At 36.6% G+C, this 14,839-nt stretch overlaps 1 protein-coding gene across 1 annotated transcript in view; it reads left to right on the top strand.

Annotated features, from left to right (window-relative positions):
* PTPRQ (protein tyrosine phosphatase, receptor type Q) overlaps positions 1-14,839 on the top strand; it is a 294,121-nt gene that overhangs the window by 224,741 nt on the left and 54,541 nt on the right. Inside the window, exons 28-32 of the mRNA XM_021093069.1 lie at positions 3,214-3,400; positions 6,879-7,123; positions 9,599-9,665; positions 12,590-12,748; positions 13,283-13,505. Of these exons, the coding sequence (XP_020948728.1) occupies positions 3,214-3,400; positions 6,879-7,123; positions 9,599-9,665; positions 12,590-12,748; positions 13,283-13,505 (881 nt within the window). The remainder of the gene's footprint in view (positions 1-3,213; positions 3,401-6,878; positions 7,124-9,598; positions 9,666-12,589; positions 12,749-13,282; positions 13,506-14,839) is intronic.

Here is a 14,839-nt window from a genome sequence, read left to right as displayed (position 1 = left end):
TCCTCCTTGGGTTTATCCTGTTTAGGACTCTCTGCGCTTCTTGGACTTGAGTGAGTGTTTCCTTTCCTGGGTTATGGAAGTTTTTGTTTATTACCTCTTCAACTGTTTCCTCAGTCCCTTTCTCTCTCTCTTCTTCTGCAACCCCTATAACACAAATTTTGGTGCATTTACTGTTGTCTCAGAGGTCTCTGAGACTGTCCTCATTTTTTTTATACTTTTTTTCCGTTTTGTGGCAGAATATTTCCACTAGTCTCTCTTCCAGCTGACTTATTAGATTTTCTGCCTTATTTATTCTGCTCTTGATTCCTTATAGTATTTTCATTTTAGTTATTCTGTTGTTAAACTGTTTTTTCGTTAAATCTTCCAACTCTTTGTTAAACATTTCTTGTAATTTTTTGGTGTATCCCTCCATTCCTTTTTCGAGATCTTGGATCATTTGTACTATCATTACTCTGAGTTATTTTTCAGTTAGATTGCTTATCTGTATTTCACTTAGTTGTTCTTCTGATGTTTTATCTTGTTCCTTCATCTGGAACGTATTTCTCTGTCATATAATTTTGTCTAATTTCCTGTGTTTATGATCTCCTTTCCACAGGCTATAGGACTATAGTTCCTCTTGTTTCTGGTGTCTGCACTCTGGTGGATAAGGTTGGTCTAGGGGTTTCTGCAGGCTTCCTGGTGAGAGGGACTGATGCCTCCCCACCAGTGGGTGGATCTGGGTTGTGAGCAGGGGTGTGTCAAAAGAGTGTGTTTGGAGGTGGTTGTGGGCCCAGAATGACTTTAGGCAGCCTGTCTACTAATAGATGGGGCTGTGTTCCCACCTGTTGGTTAGTTGGCCTGAGACCTGAGACATCCCAGCACTGAAATCTGCAGACTCTGGGAGAGCTCACACTGATTAATATTCTCTGGAACCTCTGTCCCAGTGTCCCTGTCCCTGCAGTGAGGCACAGTCAAACTCTGCCTTCCCAGGAGACCCGCTAAGACCCAAATGTATTTCTGGCCCAGACTCCTATGAAGTCAGTTTTGCTCTCGGTCCCAGTGTGTGTGAGAATGTTTCTTTTCCCTCCAAGAGTGGAGTTCTCTCCAATCCTACTGAGCTCCTGCATTCAAGCCCCAATGGCCATCAAAGCCAAATGCTCTGGGGACTCCTCCTCCCAATGCCATACCACCAGGCTAGGAATCCCAATGTGAGGCTCAGAAATCTCCTATGGACGAACCTCTATAATATAATTATTTTCCAGTTTTTTGGTTGCCCATCTGGCAAGTATGGCATTTGATTATATTGCATAAGCAGCCCTCCTATCATCTCATTGTAGAGAGTACAGGACTCTAGAAAGACCTGGAAGTATATCCTATCTCAGCTACCAAGTAGCTAGAGTATCTTGAGGAATTCATTTCAACTCTATAAAATCAGTTGAAATAGCTATAGTAGTCAAGGAAGGAACATAAAGAATAGCCAAAATGAAGCTAAGTAATAGGACAGTGATGAATTAGAGACCCCTGCCCCATTAGAGGAGTCACCTGTCACATCTCTAGATAGTTTTACTGAGCATGAATATCAGCCTAGACTTAGGGAAAATTTTAAAAGCCAGGTTTGTATTTGATATTTACATATGGACGACTAATTAAACACACACACACTTTCTACCAGTGGCTACATGTACCTAATTGATTGGATTCCTGCAGTGATTTGTTCTCCTGCCACCTGAGAAGTCAAACATCTCCCTCCACTGCTCTGTCTTAAGATGGTTAGATCTACTTGACTTTTTGAAATACCAGTATCATTTATCTCATCAGCCTTTCACTGTGTTTCTCATAGCAACGTCTTTTATAGTTAAAAATACTCTTAGAAAAGAGCATTTGAAGAATATATTGAACATCAAACAAATCTTTAAAGGTTATGAGACTGGGTCAAGTTGAAAATGAACTTGAAAATGAAGACAGTATATCCAACATGTATTTAAGTGTTTCCAGTCAGGTACCTGAGAGAAGCATGCATAATAGGATTTCGCATTTTCTCAGGAAAAGCCTTGCTATTTACTGCTAGAAATTTAGCTGTGTTTAATCCCTACAGTGAATAAGCCAGACTCTCCATCAAAGAAAGACTATGTTTTAATAAATTATACAACTATATTTAATATACCTAAACATACTCACTTGTACACATGTAATAATTATGACATCTGCATTAATTGACTCCTTATTTAGTGCCATGAATAGTGCTAGATCAGTTTTTCAAACTTCAATTATGACTAGAATTTTTTTTTTTTGGCTTTTTAGGGCCGCACTTGCAGCATATGGAAGTTCCCAGAGTAGGGGTAGAATCGGAGCTACAGCTGCCAGCCTACTCCCACAGCCACAGCCACAGCCACAGCCACAGCAATGCAGGATCTGAGTCGCATCTGCGACCTACACCACAACTCATGGCAGTGCCAGATCCTTAACCCACCAAGCAGGGCCAGGGATCGAACCTGCCTCCTTATGGTTACTAGTCAGGTTCATTTCCACGGACCCACCATAGGAACTCCATTACCAGCATTTTTTAATAAACTAGAATAAAATTAAAAAGAGCAGAAAATATAAAAGTGCATTTCAAAAAGAAGTTGTATTTCTGAAAAGTGGTTCTCAGCTATAAAGAATACACATTCATGCACACACACGTATTTCCTGAACTATGCTGCAAAATGTGTTCATTTTTGTTGGTCATGATAAAAAAAAATTCAGATTTCTGTGCCAGCTATTTCAGATCTGTTTTTTCTAAATCTCATCAAAAATTATAGATATTATCACCCAAATCTTATATACACAGGAAGTAATACACAGAGAGCAAAAAGAACTTATCAAATGCCATAGGAGTTAATTATTGACCCAACCCGGGATTTGAACCCTTGAAGCTGGGATAACAAAACCAATATTCTTTTTTCTATATAACAGTAGAGTAGAAGGTTTCATTGACTGCAGAGATGATTTTGACTCATTCTGATTAACTGTGGGTGGTTGATTTTTTTTCTTTTACTTTCAGTTGTTGAGAATTGCTAATTAATAAACTGTTAAATTAGCAATTTAGATTTCCCAGGATAATCTGACTGTAAATAAAGGAAATTTTAAATCTTGGCTAGAAAAATGTACCATGCATAGTTTCTATTTTTATGCTTTAGTGATTTGTATCTCAGAGGCTTCTTCCTTTCATTGTAGCTTTTTTTTTTCCTATAGGTAGATAGCGATGAATTTAATATTTCCTTAATCAAATCGAATGAAGAAAATAAAACCATAGAAATTAAGGATTTGAAAATATTCACAAGATACTCTGTGGTGATCACAGCATTTACTGGAAATATTAGTGCTGCATATGGAGAAGGAAAGTCAAGTGCTAAAGTGATTGTCACTACTTTAGAATCAGGTAAGGTGCGTTTTTCATCATTGTTAAAAATTGACTGAGTTGGGTGTCTTTCTTACAGTTTCTCACACCCTACCCTATGTGTTCCAAGAAATTTTTAAGCATATAAATATAAAATTCAATGAGTCACTGTGGTTGGTGGAAGTGAAGCTTTCTATTTACATTTTTAGGCAAAGTGGAATTATGTAGGATAATCAGTACTTGTAAATACAAAGATAAATTTGTTCGTGATAAGGTAGCCCGTTGTTCCATTTTGCATTTATTTATTTTTTTCTTGTATTTTTAGGGCCGTACCCATGACACATGGAGGTTCCCAGGCTAGGGGTCCAGTTGGAGCTGTAGCCACCGGCCTATGCCAGAGCCACAGCAACATGGGATCTGAACCACAGCTGCTCACAGCTCGTGGCAACGCCAGATCCTTAACACGCTGAGCAAGGCCAGGGATCAAACCAGCGTCCTCATGGATGCTAGTCAGGTTCATTAACTGCTGAGCTATGACAGGAACTCCCATTTTTGCATTTAAACACGAAATATTTCAGAAGCTGAGTTACTTTGCCTAAGAGATGATTGTCCACCTGTCTGTAGCCAATATGCTTAACCTAAAATTCCATTTTAATTATTTCTGTCCCATGGTTTAGATAAGTTTTTTTAATAGCCCAGCCTGTGGCATATGGATATTCCCAGGCTGGGGGTTGAATTGGAGTTCTAGTTGCCAGCCTACACCACAGCCACAGCATCACCGGATCCAAGCTGCCTCTGTGACCTACGCCACAGCTCACAGCTATTCTGGATCCTTAACCAACTGAGCGAGGCCAGGGATTGAACTCGCATCCTCACAGACACCATGTCGTGTTCTTAACCCACTGAACCACAACAGGAACTCCAGTCTCATGGTTTAAATGCACATTAAAATAATAATAGCTATTATTAGATAATCTGAACATCAAAATTAGAACCCAAGCTGTGTTTACCATATCTGTGTTTTTTGCATAGTTAAGCAGCATGTTTTCTTATATAATTGATTTGATAAATGTCAGAATCTATACAGATTTCCTCAAGTGCCCATGAACAGGGTCTGAACTAATAATGAGATTGTCACCATTAAGAATTTAATGTGGAAACTCAACTTCCAACTTCCAAGAACTCTCTTGCCCCATCCTCCTTCAGAGTCCTGATGCTCTTTGCCACCAGATATATCTTTGGAAAGAGCACATGAAGGAGGTGTTGCTATAGTTTATTTGTTGCTGTCTGTAAGGTAAGTATAGGAGGTAGAAATATTTTTTTAGCTAGTCTTTTCGTTATGCTATTTACTTTAGTGTCTATAAACTTAAGGTTCTAAATTGAAAGGTACATCTTATCCTCAGCACCCTGAAATTCCACTTGTTTCCATTTTGTGGCCATGTATCTTCCAGGTACCTATTTTCTTATTAGACTTTTTGTACTTTTCCCTCATCCTACCTATCTGTGAGGAGAGATACTGCTGGACTTACATTTATACCATAAAGCACTGATTGCAAATCTTAATGTGCTACCTCTTCCAAAGATATCATAGTTTTAAATTTCCCCTAAACCTGTAAGAGTAGACTTTTAGATGTCAAACCAAAAATATTTGGAGGATGGGGAGTTCTTTATAGCGTTCAGATAATTCTTTCACTTATTCAACTTTAAAGCTGATTCTAGTTTTAAAGAAACATCTCATAAAAAGAAAAAATATATATTTCTTATGTATCAGAAAATGTGTAACAGCAGATGTGAAAAATATGTGTTGAACCAATTTAATCTTTATTTCAGCTCTGCATTTTTTCACTTTGTGATATTTGGCACAACAAAATGTTTATCTGCTTTTCTCTTTTTTTCCCTCACTGCTACTTATTTACTTATTTTTTGCTTGCCACAGGGCACTCTATCTAGAGATGTTTGAAGAATATCTAAGTCTCTGAGCTATTGATAGCCAAATATTTACAGGCTTCTTCATGGAATTCTCTACTTAGAATGGAAGGATATATCAATTTCATTGTGATTGAAATAGATATTTTTATTCAACCAGTCATTTATTTAAAGAACACTCATTATGTAGTACAACAAGAACTAGTTCTTATTTCATAAAATAATTTTTACTCATGTGTATCATTTTTGTAATAATTTATTGATGTTTAGCTAGTTGTATATCAGAGTAACTTTTATCAAAAATAAACTAGAATATAGAGAATACATAAAGAACTCTTAAAATTCAAAACTTAACAAAGGATCCAATTAGAAAATTGACCAAGAACATGAACAGACATTCCACCAGAGAGGAACTATGAGGGACAAATAAACTCATGATAAGATAGGTTTTCAACATCATTAGCTATTAGGGAAATGCAAATTAAAACCACAATGAGATATGACTATACATCTACCAGAACAGATAAAATAATAATTTTAAAAATTGTAATAATACCAAATGCTAGAAAAGATGCAGAAAGAGTGTATCTTTAATACACCGCTAATGGGAATAAAAAAGGGAATGGCTACAATGGAAAAAAAGTTCGGTCATCTTTTATAAAACTAAGATGCTCTCACCACATGATCCAGCAGTTATACTCTTGGGCAATTAACACAGAGAACTGAAAACTTAACATTCATGCAGAAGTCTGTATATGAATGTTAATAGCAGACTTAGGAATAATAAAAATAATAATAATAATGACAAAGTTACTGTAACAACGGAATGTTTTTTGATTAAATAAATTCTATAATATCCATAAAATGGAACACTACTCAGCAGTACAAATAGAATGAACTGTTGATAAATACAGCAACCCTGATGGACCCCAAGGTCATTGTGCTCTCATCTTTCTCAAATGACACAACACTGGAGATGGGGAATGATTAATGTTGTGAGGGGGCATGGGATTCAAATACAAGGGGAGAGCAAGGCAAGTGTTGGGACAGTTAGGTATCCTGTTTCTGGTCATAGTTACAGGAGTCTGTACATGGGATTAAATTGCAAAGACTACACACAAACACAAGAAAACATGAAAAATGGTGAAATCTGAATAAGATCTATAGTCAAGTTAACATTATTGTAACTTGTGTGCTTCTAGGTTTGATATTAAACTGAAGTTATATAAAATGTTACCACTTGGGGAAAGCTGGGAGAAGCTAACAGGGAACCGTATTAAAATTTTTGGACCTTTCTGTTAGTCTGCATTATGTTTAAGTTCAGAGTGTCATAGAAATGCATTCTGTATAAAAGTAAATACATAAAAGGCTAAAAAATAAGCAAATACACAGGATCACTGTTACGGTTTCTGTGACCTATAGCTTTCAACAATTCTAAAATGAATCAGTCATTTTGCTTGTTTTCATAATTTATATGGTTTAAATGATCTGTATAATACTCTATAGACAGAAATTTGAAGCAGTAAGTTTTATATGGAGATCGAAATGAACACACCTTTTAAAGAAATTTTTATTGCTAAATATCTCATTTCAGTTCCTAAGGATCCACCTAACAACATGACGTTTCAGAAGATACCCGATGAAGTTACAAAGTTTCAGTTAACCTTTCTTCCTCCTTCTCAACCCAATGGAAACATCCAAGTATATCAAGCTTTGGTTTACCGAGAAGATGATCCTACGGCTGTCCAGATCCACAACCTCAGTATTATCCAGAAGACGGACACGTCTGTCGTTGCAGTGTTAGAAGGACTAAAAGGTGGATATACATACAACATCAGTGTAAGTATTCATAACTTTTAATTATTCACCTGTTTTACAAAGTCAGTGTACAAACTCAGGATTCAAAAATGCTGCGGCTTAGGTACATACTACTACATTTTTTCCCATCTTCTTGTGGGATCACTTGAGACATGCCAACTAAAAACAGATTTAGAGAAACAAAATTGCTGATTTAATTATACAGCAAATCCTGTGAAAATACATAAATAACCAAAAAATTGCACAATTATACTAGAAATCACCAAATAAAATATAGCAGAAAGAAAATCCATTTTAAAAGTTAAAGAGCAGTAATTTATCAAGAGAGATAAATTACTCTGTGTGATTATAAATGGAAATGGAAAATCAGATTTTGAAGGAAAAGGGCAAAAGAAACTGTATGATTGAAGTTCACAGGTATTTCACACTACTGTTACTAAAAGCTAATGGCATTTTATATCAATCCTAAATTATGTATTTGGGAAACTAAATTTGTACATGAGTTCATATGCATACACACAGACACAAACACACACAATTTGTGTCACCTTTCACTAGTTTTGTAGCATGTCTTGGAATTTTCAAATAGAATTATACAATTCAGGAAATCGCCTTTTTTCTTTGTTTGTTTTTGTGTTTTTAGGGCTGCACCTGTGGCATGTGGAGGTTCCCAGGCTAGGAGTTGAATCAGAGCTGCGTCTGTGGCCTGCACCACAGCTCGTGGCAACGCTGGATCCTTCACCCACTGAGCAAGGCCAGGGATCAGACCCGCGTCCTCACAGATTCATTAACTGCTGAGCCATGACGGGAACTCCAGGTTGATTAACTGCTGAGCCATGACGGGAACTCCAGGAAATCATCTTTTAAACAACATAGAATTAACCCTAAATGATCAAGTAGCTCAGTAACTCATATTCTTACCAACTCTACAATTACATCAGAACACTGTGATTGATAATTTGTATTGTTTCTCTCACTCACTTTATATCCTGTTCTGTCATCGGACTTGCTAGGCTTCTTATCGCACATACCATTAAATGGGCCCCATGGTAAAAGATCTATTCGAGAGAAGGTAGTGGTTAAGAGAATGAAGTGACCTCGGTTCAAATCCTGGCTCTGCTAGTTTCTGTCTGGGCAGTTTTCTCTAATCTGTGCCATAGTTTCCTTGCCTAAAAAATTAATAACAGGAATAGTAACCTCTTTGTAGGATATTAATAGTTACAGGGGTTAACAAGTGTTACAACAGTTTCGGCTATTGCAAATTAAGGAAAAAATAGGAGATAAAGTATAACTCATTCATAATTTAAAGAAAAATAAATAAACCTGATTGCAAAGTGCAACTTACAGCATCCTCCACACCTGAGAGTCTATTAGAAATGTGTGACTTTTGCACCTGTCTCTACCTACTCGATAGAAACCCACAGATCTTCATTTAATAGAGTTTGCATGTGACTTCTTTGCTCACTGCAACTTGAGAAACACTGCCCAGCTTTATTATCCCAAATGCTAGTTTGTAAAGAAAAAAATAATTAAGTGCTTCATAACATCACGTTTCATCTTGAGTATTTTTGAATTTACATACACTAATAAATATTTCCTTTAGATATTTTCAAACCACATTTTATGGGCTCAGTTTATTTACTATACCTACTACATCCCATATATTTTTATCATTTTATTTCAGTCAAAATACCTCCAAACTATCAATAGGGTGGAGGGTGGGCCAAGAATATATAAAACAAATCTATTCATTCCAGTAAGTATATATTCTGAATTGTGTTTATTGAGTACAATGAAACTGGCCTAGAGCATAGTCTTTATTTTATATATAGAGATAAAGGGAATAAAGTCTGTGTCTGCAGCTTTCTCAGCACACAGTTAATTGAAAGGATTCGCATTTGTGTAAATCACCCTCTGCAGAAGAAACAGAAATGCTTTATGTGTATATGCTGCATTATGCAGGGTATAGCGTCAGCTACTTTGGGGCAGGGGTGAAGAAGGGCAGAGAGGCCAACTTTCAGGGGATGATTTAACACAGGAAAACCGGGGGGCTGAGGCATAGGGTTTCATGTCCGAGGATGAAAACAAGAGGGTCTTGAACATGGATGTGAAGAAAGCCCGGGTTACCTAGCTACAGAGAGCAGGAACAGATGTTAGCGCAGATGAAGAGAGAGTGCAGACATAGCGGCTTTTCTGCTCTGTCCTCCTACGGGTTCAGATTCAAGCCACGTCTTTTCCTGGTCCCTGATAGGCTGTTGAGGTCACTCAGCCTTTGTTCTCAGGGCTTATAATATCGGTTGTAAGAACTACTTTATTGCTAACCTTCTTCTTCCATATATTATATTCTTTTAAGTGAGTGTAAGAAAATGGAATTAACAGACTGTACGAATTGTTTTCAAAAGTGGAATCGTTTCAAGATGACATATAACCATAATCATTGATACCTACACACGTGCAGCAATTTGAAAATAGTAACACGATGCTTCTATGTTTTAGGTTTATGCGATCAATAGTGCTGGCGCAGGGCCAAAAGTTCAAATGAGAATAACCATGGATATTAAAGGTACATACATGAGCTGCCTTCCCAGGAAATGCTGCTGTATTAATCAAAGAGTAATTATAATTTGTATTCTGTGTTAGAGTAAAAATTTAATTAAGCTTTTAAATGATGCGTATGCATGGAATGAGCAGAGTAAGTAACAAGTGATGTGTATGCTTATGAAAGCTGCAATTAAAAATGTCTAAATCACGAGGCACATCACCGAGTTAATTACAGAGAGGGCCCACTGCTATTTGTATTTCTTTTCTGAGGCAAAAGTTTATAATCGTATTTTATGTTTTTTTAATTTTATTGAAAAGAAAGCTCACTCTTTCAAGTACCCATGACTAGATGTTGACTAGTTCTAATTAGATTTCTTGACTGATCTTTATCTTGAAATTCAGATCCTTTAAAGTTAATCAAATAGTATTTACTGAACTAGTATACATTCAACGTTATGATTCTACCTATAAAATAGATCAATTTATTATTAACAGGGATTTTTTTCATAGAAAATATACAAAAATTTGGAGACGCCCTCCCCTACCACAGTCCACAAACAACCACAAAAGCTTATCCAGAGGACTTTAGGGCCATTCGGTGTGCCTTCTCTTCTTGAAGCTAAAACATACGCAAGTTGTGATTCTTCTCTAAGAACCCACGTAAAACCTGCAGAGAGATGAAAACAAAAGCGAAACAAGCCTGTTGACCATGAGTAGGATTCCACCTCATGCTCCTCTCGCTAAAGCCAAAAATAATTTTTCTCAGTCTTTGGTGAGGACAGCACAGCACAGGATGAGTCTAGGGTCAAACTGCTGAGGTTGAATCCTGGATTCGTCACTTGATACCCGTTTGACTTTGGACAAATTTATTAACACGTATAAGTCTGCATAATGCAGGTAGTACTAGTTTGTACATCATAGGTTGTTGTGAGGATTGAAAGACATCATCTTTGAAAAACCCTTGGGACAGTGCCTGGAAACTAGCACTGATAAGAAAGAGAAGTAGTCACTGTGAGAAGCTGATAAATTGTACTTCTTCATCAATGGGTAGTTTATATAACTGTAATGCTAGTTGCATGTATTAATTATTTGCTTTTGCTTTTAATTGATTACGTGGAATGTACAAATACATAACTTCAAAAATACTAGCTATTTTAGAAAATGACTTCGTTTTAAGAAAAGCTTAAATCACACCATCCTCATTTCTCTTGGTTCTTCAGTGGCAAGCATATTCATATATTCAGTATTCAGGTAGCAATAGATGCATTATATTCATTCTTTAGTAAAACTTCCTATTTCAGATGCTTTGCTCATCCTCAGGTAAAGATGATTAATTCTGACTTTCCACAATTTACGCAGATGCATGACCAGTTATCTAGAGAAGATACATGGGTACCAGTGGTGGGGGGGGGGCTAGAGAAATTAATTTTTCTCTAGCAATATGTATGACGTTAATAGTGAAATGGAGGGACACAGTTGTCTCATTAAATTTGCATTTGACACATGATGGCAAGTTGAATAGCCCTGCCCAATGCCAGCTACCTCTCAGTGGAGACCTTTTCTTGGGGACTCTCCAGTAGCCTCGTCAAAGTTTCTCAGAACTCCTGAAATCCTAGGCTCTTCTTGCTGAATCCTCTCTTGCTTCCTTCTCCCCATTCACAAGTGTCGGACCTGTGATCTGTAATGTTGCCACCCACTCCTGCTCCCTGCCCCTTTATTTTTCACAGATATTTTCTCCAATAAAGTTCCTACACATCTAATATCATCATAACCTTTATGTCTCAGAGGCGTGAGCTAAAGGATCAAGTCAAAAAGAGTTTGTTCAAATCTTGATATGTCCCTTTTAGAGCTACATGGCATAAAGCCGTTTTCCTCATCTTTAAAATGGAAATGATATTGCCAATTTATGGCATTGATGTGGAGCTTTTTAAAAAAGATTTTATGAATATGAAAATTAAAGTCTGATTAAGCAACTTTCTGATGCTCAAACAGCTAATGCATATAGGTAAAAATGAAATGAAACAAATGGAGCTTCTATAGATACTGACTTTGGAGATATTTTTGTGCATTGACAGTAATATGTGAATTATCATTGAACTTTTAGAAATTATTCTTGGAATCTCTGTTAAAGTTAAAAGTACATCTGTCTTTTGCTCCAGAAATTCTGCCCTTTGGGATACACTCTATAGAAATAAAAGGATCAGTAAATAAGGCTGAATGTGTAAGACTGATTAGTGAAGCAAATGGTCAAAGCCTGAAGGCAAAGTGAATCCGCATCACCGGATAAATGATTGAATAAATATGATACAGCATGGCCATTACGAAGAATGTTAACCCAGTGCTTGGTGTCTTGGAAAGATTTAGACACGTCATTTTATGTGAGAAAAGCAGTATGTGGAGTAATTATAATGCTTAATATAGCTCCATTAAAATGAATCAAACAGTGAGAAGAATCCATTATGTATGATTTTATGTATTTTTATATGAGTATGTGAACATGGAGAAAAATACGAGGGGATGCCATCCAGATTCTTGGCATAGATAACAGTGGGGTTGGCAGGCAGGGGGCCTGGTGTGACTAGAATAAAAACTAGTGACCCAGCTAAAGGACGTACAATTATTAGTATGATTTAATGTATTTGTGAAAATTATATAAGTGACTGCATATATAGATTTGAATTTTTCTTGAATGTGTGATGAGTCAGATGTCTGAAAATCACACCTGGGCCCCATTATCTCAGGCGAGTCTTGAGTATATAATTATACTATTAGGTAATAATTGCTAAATATCTGCTGTAGCCAAACAAAAATCTGTTTCATTTGTTGTTTATGTTTGTCATCACTTAACTGTCAATTACCTGCATGAAATGGGAATTTAAAATGATTTTTTCTTCTCTGCAGAAACAAAAAAAATCAATTGTAGTGATATTTCTTCTTTGTCTGTAGCTCCAGCACGGCCCAAAACCAAACCAACCCCTATTTATGATGCCACAGGAAAACTGCTCGTGACTTCAACAACAATTACAATCAGAATGCCAATATGTTACTACAGTGATGATCACGGACCCATCAAAAACGTACAAGTGCTTGTAGCAGAAGCAGGAGGTATCGTCAAATGCCAGCGTATCTTGTTTAATTGTTGAGTGTGAATTACTGAATGCTAAAGACATTCCAGTTCTAAGTTAGTAATAGAAGGTTGACTCCTGATTATTACACAGCTCTTGAGCTTAATAGATTGGCAATATCATTAACTTATTCATTATACTAATCATTAATTTATGCCTAAGATATTTTACCAAACTAAGAAAAGGTATAGTTAAAACATGTGGTTTATCTTTTCCATATACTGGTAGGACTGTGTTGATTGTGGCAAGATGGAGTTGTGAATGAGAGCGTTACCCTTGATGAGGAGTGTTTTTTTTCTGAGAAGTCATTCTCCAGAATGTCCATGGATTCCTGTGTGATAAGGAGATAGGGTTCCCTGCTTATCCAGGCAGATAAGCTGAATCATTCCTGGTGGTTCATAGATGGGAAGATGTTGCGTCCAGATGTAAGTCATGCAGGTACAGAAACACCCTTTATAAATGAGAAAATAGTCCTGTACTACTTGTAATCGCTTACTCTTTTTTCTGAAAATAGCTCAGCATGATGGAAATGTAACAAAGTGGTATGATGCATATTTTAATAAACCAAGACCATACTTTACAAATGAAGGCTTTCCTAACCCGCCGTGTACAGAAGGAAAGACAAAGTTTAGTGGCAATGAAGAAATTTACATCATAGGTGCTGATAATGCATGTATGATCCCTGGCAATGAAGACAAAATCTGCAATGGACCTTTGAAACCAAAAAAGCAGTACTTGTAAGTATAGTTTGTGCTTACTGTGCATCATGTTAGCAAGGTAGTTGGCATCTTTTATTCATTCACCTACCCATCCTTTCATCTTCCCAATAAGCCCTGAGCATCCATAATGTGTCATGACCTCATACATGAGAAGGGTCAACAAGGCATTCTGCTTACATTCTGGAAAACAGTTCTAGGGAAAGGAGGCGAGCTTAAAAGTTATCATGCTTTGCCATGACAGGTGACTAAGGGCAATATGAAAAATGTGCAAACTGGAGAGCATAGGTACAAGAAATCAGTTGTTTCTATAAAGGATGATATGACCAATGTGTAATATGTCGTGTTTTATTCTGCCATGAATGCTAATTATAGCTTTTTAGAAACTGACGGCTTCAGTTTACCTCAGTTATAGCAATCCTTTTTGACTCTCTCTATCATAAACATCTGGAACAGTTGAAATTTTTACACTTCACTTTAATACTTGGTATTTTGTAATTATAATAATCTAATATAAAAACACATGCTGATGTTTTAGCTTTATTAAATGGTTTGCAAAATTGGTTAGGCATTTGAAAAAAGAATGCTCTAGCATATGTTCTTAAGTACTGTTGCTTTGGTTACTAAGTTATGGCCTTAAATTAATCATTGCACAATGACAGTTATAAAAATTACATGCCACCAAGTTTCATATTTTTTCAAGAATATTTATTTTGCATATTTTTCTCCAAAATACTCTTCATATAATCTGCGGAATCATAAAAGTTTTAGAATAGTAAGGATTAAATTATGTACTGTAATTTATTAATGCAGATTGGTTTTATATTTCAAAATTCCTGTATGTCTGTGGTTTTTAAATAAGGTCAACTTTGGTTGTTTCTGTGGTGGTGGAATCATCCAGTGATTTTTAAGATCGATTTTCCTCTGCATCCATTTTCGATTTCATGTGTCATGAAACCTAACCAGTGAAAATATAGCTGTGCACACACAGAATTAAGAAGCATTGTTCTTCGTCTGTTTCCCTGTGAACAAGATAAGTTTCATATGATTGTTCTAAATCTGGCTTACCGGCATTTTCAAAGGTGGCTGAGGTGTAACAGTTATTATGGTCTGCGAAGGGCGCTTGTGCAGACCCTGAGTGGTTTCCTCCACACGAATCCGTGAGGAGGTGGCCAGCTTCATCTCGTTAACCTGACGACTGCTCCTGAGTCAGGGCACCCTCTTAGTCACTCTCTCGTGAAGCTCTAGAGGCCCGTGCCCAAGATAATTATTCATCTTACGTAAAGATGTCATCTATTTGTCCCGAGAGTAGACTGATTTCCAAGTTTACACTTTGAAAATTCATTTTCTTTTGA

This window comes from Sus scrofa, chromosome 5 (genome assembly GCF_000003025.6).
Source record: "Sus scrofa isolate TJ Tabasco breed Duroc chromosome 5, Sscrofa11.1, whole genome shotgun sequence".
Taxonomy (NCBI): domain Eukaryota; kingdom Metazoa; phylum Chordata; class Mammalia; order Artiodactyla; family Suidae; genus Sus; species Sus scrofa.
The sequence above is the reverse complement of the archived record's forward strand: the minus strand, read 5'-3'. Positions and strand labels throughout refer to the sequence as shown.